The sequence below is a fragment of the Leopardus geoffroyi genome, chromosome E2 (assembly GCF_018350155.1).
Source record: "Leopardus geoffroyi isolate Oge1 chromosome E2, O.geoffroyi_Oge1_pat1.0, whole genome shotgun sequence".
Lineage (NCBI taxonomy): Eukaryota > Metazoa > Chordata > Mammalia > Carnivora > Felidae > Leopardus > Leopardus geoffroyi.
In genome coordinates this window covers 18,960,001-18,966,584 of record NC_059335.1, presented here as the reverse complement: position 1 = coordinate 18,966,584, position 6,584 = coordinate 18,960,001, and the positions used below count along the sequence as shown (strand labels likewise).

Below are 6,584 nucleotides of genomic sequence, written 5' to 3'. Positions count from 1 at the left end.
CAGTGCTCCGGGAGGAAAGAAACATTGCAAAACGTTGCTGAGAGATTGAGTAAGGCGGAGACAGGCAATTGACCTTTGACATTAGCAAGAACGAAGTTATTTGATAAAAGCTATTCTGGTGTAGTTATGGGAATGAAAGCCCACTGGTGGTGGGGGGAAGGGAGAATAGGAGGTAAGGAGTGCCTGAGTGGCTCAGTCGGCTAAATTCTTGATTTCGGCTCAGGTCATGGTCTCACAGTTTGCAAGATCAAGCCCCGCATCAGGCTCTGTGCTGACATTGTGGAACCTGCCTGGGATTCTCTCTCTCTTTCTGCCTCTCTCTCTCTCTCTCTCTCTCTCTCTCAAAATAAATAAATAAACTTAAAGAAAGAGAGAATATGAGGTAAGGAAGAGGAGAAGACAGTGTGTTTGGCTAAGAAGGGGAGCAGAGAAATTCACAGTGTCTGGCGGGGAATGTGAGGCGAAGAGAAAGAAACTGGTCAGTGAGGCTGGTTTGTTGGCCAAAGGGAATGTCATGGGGACAAAGGGGGCGATTAGGTGAGCAGGGTCCTTGGGAAAGCAGGAGGGTCCAGAGCATGCAGTGCTCGCTCGGCTGGAGGGACAGTCTGTGGCAGAGCAAGGCTTGTGTTCCGCCGTGACTGGAGGGGCAGGCGGCACGGGCAGGTGAGCTGGTGCATGGTGGTGAGGAGAGGAAGCAGACCTCATCTCGTGTGTCTTCTCAGTTACTTGAGAGCCGTGATGGGGAAGAAGGGATGATGGCGGCAGGGATGGCAGGCTCTGAGGAGAGAGGACGCGGGCTGAGGTGGTCATCTTGGAAAACGTTCATTTATGGGAAGGCTGTTTGTTGCTTACCTGAAATTTGCAGCGAGTCTGGGTGGCAGACGGTGAGGGTTTTACCTCCACGGACCTGCAGTTTCCCGGGTGCAGGTGTGAAGCACTAACAAGAAAGTGGGAGCAGGGATGTTCTGGAAAGGAGCAGATACTGTGTTGGCTCACAGAATCTGCACAGGGTAGGGCAGAAAGTCAGGACCGGGGCCGGTGTGGGCAGCGAGAGGGCGTTAGGGCCCCCAGAAGGTATCCCCTCCAGCCAACCCTTCTCTTGCTCCTGAACAGACTCCAGGGAGATCCTAGAGCTCCCCCTCCTCTTGCAGGGCAGCGGGTTCCAGCGTCCGCCTTGTCATTCTCGAAGTGCTCTTCAGTTGCTCAATTTTTATTTGGTGCCCAAAGCATGTAAAAATGGCAGCCTTTTGTAGGAGGCCTGCTTGAAACACTTTTTCAGGGAAGTGTAGCCCAGACTGACACAGCCCGGTTCGTGCCTAGGTGCCTGAAAGAGGACCCTGCGACCATGTCCCTGCTGCAGAGAAGCCTGGATCCGGAGAAGACCCTGGGGCTGGTGGACGTGCTCTACACGGCTGTGCTGGACCTCAACCGCTGGAGGGCAGGGAGGTCGGTGTCCCCACCGGTCACCTCAAGTGCTTTATATTCAGGCCCGCACTTAGGGACAGCATGACCACATACAGCTTCGTGTGTGCTCACGTCGCTGATAGCGTGTGAGTCAGTAAGGCGAGAAAGCGAATTTTTTGGTAACCTAACTTTGGAATGATTTCAGATTTTACAGAAGAGTTGCAGTGATACCAAGAATTGCTCTCTGCCCTTTACCCAGACTCCTCCAGTTACTTCACATGTCTGCCTTCATTTGTTTTATCACTCGAGAGTAAGCCCATCAAGAGGATTTTAACCCAACTCATTTACACCTTATGAGCAGAGAAATGTTTAGAAAACTTACTTATGTCCTATATCAACTTTATATCTGAAAGCAGCTGATAGTCACAAGATTGTCTCTGGAAATTACGGACATTAGAATGGTAGGGATCTTAAACATCTAGCCATGCACCCCCTTTCTTAACTCACGAGCGATGAGGCCCAGGAGACTGAGGTGGCTTGTCCGGGGTCCCACCAGCCGTCGCCTGCCTCCACTCCATACCCTTTCTGACTCTAGGGCTTTCAGTACTATAAAAAGTGCCCAGAAAACCTTGGAAGTAACAACCATCTGTTCTTAGCACTGTCTGTAAATCACTTCCAAGGACAGCAGTGCTGCACAGTGTCACTGAGTCCCGCTCGCCCACCCTGTCTGCTGCGGGGCTTTGTCCACGTCCCTCTGCTGGCCCAGCCCCCGTCCTCGTCCTCCAGGCACAAAGCTGGCCTCTGCCACTTGCATGCCCGCTCTACCCTTGCTTCACTCTGTACTGTGGTTAGAGGGTTTTGCTCAAACTCCTCCAGCCAGAATCTAAATGTACTTTTCACAGCCTCATGTTAGACGCTGTAGATTTTTTTTATAATAAATATGGATAGTAAGTACTTAAGTTACATACACTTAAAAGCCTTGGGTATTCATTTATTTATCTATAAAATAAGGGAACCTGATACCAACTAGAGAGATTGTTTTGTCCTTAAATGCGTAGAGATCATTTCATTGTCCAATCTGTATATTTGTCTTTTTTTTTTTTTTTTAATACATCTCTGTTTAAATAGGGAGCAAGCTTTACCCTGCATACAGATCCAGCTTCAGAGGGAGATCTGTGATTTTGGGAATCAGGCTGACCTGCCTTCTGGGAATGGAAACAAATCTTCAGGTGGTCTGCAGAAGACGTTCTCCAAACTGACATCCCGGTTCACCAAGAAAGCTTCGTGTACCAGCTCCAGCAGCAGCACAAATTATTCCATCCCAAATACCCCTTCCAAAAACATCTTCATAGCTGGGTGTTCAGAAGAGAAGGCCAAAATGCCCAGCAATATTGATTCAAGGTTACAAAGCATTTTGAACATTGGTAATTTCCCCAGGACTACAGACCCCTCACAGTCCACTCAGAATCCCGGTAATCAAATGGCCAATGGTTTTCTCATGGAGAGACGTGACAACTTCCTGCAAGGGGACGATGGCAAGGATGAGAAGGGTATGAACTTACCAACTGATCAGGAAATGCAGGAGGTGATAGATTTTCTCTCGGGCTTTAACATGGGCCAGTCACATCAGGGCTCCCCATTGGTGACAAGGCGTAATTCTGCTGCCACAGCCATGGTGACTGAACAGAAGGCAGGAGCCATGCAGCCACAGCAGCCACCACTGCCGGTGCCCCCTCCACCACGGCCGCCCCAGGCTGGGGCCCACACTCCTCTGACACCCCAGCCAGGCCTGGCAGCTCAGCAGCAGTCCCCAAAGCAACAACAGCCCCAGCTCCAATACTACCAACACCTGCTCCAACCCATTGGACCTCAGCAACCCCCACCCCAGCCTCGGGCCCCTGGGAAATGGGTACATGGCTCATCCCAGCAGCCAGCACAGCCTGTTGGAGCAGGTCTGTCTCCTCTTGGCCAGTGGCCTGGCATATCTGATCTCAGTTCTGACTTGTACAGCTTGGGTCTGGTGAGCAGCTATATGGATAATGTGATGTCGGAGGTTTTGGGGCAGAAGCCACAGGGACCTAGAAATAACACCTGGCCAAACCGTGACCAAAGTGATGGAGTCTTTGGAATGTTGGGGGAGATTCTGCCTTTTGATCCTGCAGGTATGTGACCCACCCCTACCCCTTGGGGTTTTCAGATAAATATAATCACTGAGGACTTCATAGCGCCTGACACAGCCTTACTTGTGGGGGGAAGTGACCTAATTTCCTTTTAAAGACCCTTTCTCACTGTCGGTCGGTAATCATGGGGCACCTCCAGCAAAGATAGGCAACAGTGGTGAGAATGAGGTTTCTCTCACTATATGGAGGATGGGATTGAGGCTAAGAGAAGTTACTTGAGTAGCTCCAAGTCCCATAATTCAAGCGGGCTCCAGTCTGGGTCCTCCCGTTCGTGAGAGCCAAGGTGGCTGGTCCTTTGTGAGTACACAACCTGTTCTGTGACTCTTCTTTGCCTAGACTCTTGGGCCTATGGGAGGTAGTGGAGTACCTTCCTGCCTCATAGAATAAGGCTTCTGGCCTGAACACTGAAAATACCACCAGAGTTATCTTGGGAAATTAGAAACATAACTTCACAACAAACAAAAACAGACTAGGAGGAGGAACTAATTAAGGCCAAAAGCCATAATTAATTAAATTTAAAAGAAAAGTAGTGTCGAAATTGTAAAATAAAATCTAAAAGAAGAAATCTCTTGAAGCAAATAGACAAACCAATTTATCATAAGCTTTAGTAAGAGCAAAGAGAGACAAGATTAAGAAAGAGAAAGGAGCTGTCATTCCAGAAATAGCAGAGGTTGAAAGAAGTGTAAGACATTACTACATATGACTCAATGACAACATATTTGAAAACTGAGTGGAAAATGACTTCTTTCCTAATAAAATACACATTTACCAAAATCGTACCCAGAAGTGGAAGACCTGCCTAGACCTCCATCAGTGGAAGAGATTGGAATGGTAATTATGAAGCCAACGTGATTCACCATAAAAACTTTATAAAGATTGTTTAAAAAGCAAACTGCAGTCATCTCTTCATGAATGTGGGTAGGGGCAAGACAACCTAGCAGTGTGTCAGAAGTGTCTGATACAGTGTCTGTTACTAAACCCGGTTTACTGCAGGGGTGGAAAGTGGTTCAGTGTTAGGGACTCTGCTACCGTAGAGTAATCCATCGCATCAGCCAGTTAAATGAGATGCTGTAAAGACTCTAGAAAAAGACACCCGTAATTCCTTAAAACAAACAAACAAAAAAACAAAACTCAAGAGATGAATAGAAAGAAATTTCTTGAATATATATATATATAAAGACTTCCAAAAGCCGGTAGCAAGTAGTACTCTATATAGTGAAACAAAATCATTCCAGTTAAAATCATGACCCAGACAGGATGACAGCTATTACCACCAACAGCATATAACTTTGTCTTAGACTTTCTAGCAAACACGGCAAAAGAAAAGGATACACTAAAAGGCACATCTCTGGGGGCATCTGGATGGCTCAGTCGGTTAAGCTTCCGACCTTGGCTCAGGTCATGATCTCAAGTTCATGAGTTCAGGCCCCATGTCAGGCTCTCTCTTGTTGGCACAGATCCTCTGCCCCCTCCCCCTCTCTGCCCCTCCCTCCCTCACGCTCTCTCTTTCTCTCAAAAACAAATAAACAAATTTAAAAAAAGAAAACCATCTTTTTGCTGGCAGTAGAATTAGAAAAAAAGAAAGCTCAATAAAAAAACTTCTAAAATTAGTAAGCAAGTCGGTAAGGCAGGTGGATGGAAGATAAATACAGAGAAATCCATCACTGTCTTCTCGAATTTAGCAAAAGGTATACAGAATAGAAAATGTCTCATTCACAAGGAGAATACTGTGAAGTATTATAAATAACTACAGCAAATATTTATAGAAATAACCAGTGGAAGAGGAGATCCACTGCTAAAACAACCCGGCATTAACTATTAATGGAAAGAAATGTTTTCTTATGTCTTCTAAAAATTCCTCATACCGTTGCTCGTGCTTGCTTGTTCCTGCTGTCCTTGGGTGGTAGATGTGGGCAGCCCTGCCCACGGGGCACAGGGAGAGCAGGCCTACCCGGTTGCCCCTGACCGGGGTGGGTGCAGCACGGTTTCTCAGCTGCTGTTAAACGGTACGTCTTTCGATAGTCATGTAATTAAATCCAGAGTATAAATGGTGTTTGGCAGAATTTTGCCAGATCTTCGATCTTTGTTGAGGCCTGGGCAGCCTTTATGTCTTTAGCCTAAGGACTTGACTGGCTTTTGCTTCTGGCTCCTCCTTTCTGACCTGCAGGTCCTTATGTACCTTCCTGCAGACCCCACCTGAGAGCATAAGGTCTCTATAGCCCTTTCTCCAAATTAAGGAAGGGCAGTCCTCTGGATAGATGAGTTTCAGAAGGCACCCTTTAGGGCAGGGCCTGGGAGAGCAGAGTCCCCCCCACCCCCCCACCCTGCACAGACACTCTGGCCCCTGGTGGCATGGTTTGACTCACTGAGAAGGGGGCCTTGGTTTCGGCCCAGCACTACCACCCCAGTGTGGGCATCTTTGTGCATTGCACACAGGGCAGTCTCACGCAGCAGTCCTGTGGCAGTGCCCTGAGGACAGGCCAGTAATGCGATCATGCCCTGGTACCTTCGCCAGCTTAAAGCTGACAAGTATACACTGCTGAGGCCTATTCAGTTTGTGATCCGTAGATACTTTCCTGCCATATCTTCTTGTCTGACACTTTCTGTCATGCCTTTTATGCTGTTTTCTCTCCTGCTCATCCTTACTCGGCTCTGTCCGGTATGTTTCCAGTCACCTCTTAATGCATTTTGAAGTTTTAACTCCTCCATTACCACTCTTGTTATCTTCAGACTGAATGAGTAGGTCTGCCGTCCAGTATCCAGGAAAATCCTGGATTCGAGTTGGGCCACGTGGGAATGACATATCTCTGACTGACCGTGATGCTCTGATAACTATCAGGTTATCAGTTGGCTGAAGACATCATCTGATGTTCCAAGCTCTTAAGTATGTAGCACCAGACATTGGGAATTTTTAAAGTAACTGGTGTTTATCTTTAACATTTAATCATGGATCCTTTTGTGTTCTCGGTCTTTTGTTCAGAGTCAGCCTGCCTCTGTCCT

The 6,584-nt window shown here is 47.5% G+C and overlaps 1 protein-coding gene across 3 annotated transcripts in view; it reads left to right on the top strand.

Moving 5' to 3' along the window:
* Positions 1 to 6,584, top strand: part of GARRE1 (granule associated Rac and RHOG effector 1) — an 83,985-nt gene that overhangs the window by 71,392 nt on the left and 6,009 nt on the right. For all 3 annotated transcript variants that reach the window (XM_045442510.1, XM_045442509.1, XM_045442511.1), the window contains 2 exons: positions 1,321 to 1,446; positions 2,533 to 3,566. In XM_045442510.1, coding sequence (XP_045298466.1) covers positions 1,321 to 1,446; positions 2,533 to 3,566 — 1,160 coding nt within the window. The remainder of the gene's footprint in view (positions 1 to 1,320; positions 1,447 to 2,532; positions 3,567 to 6,584) is intronic.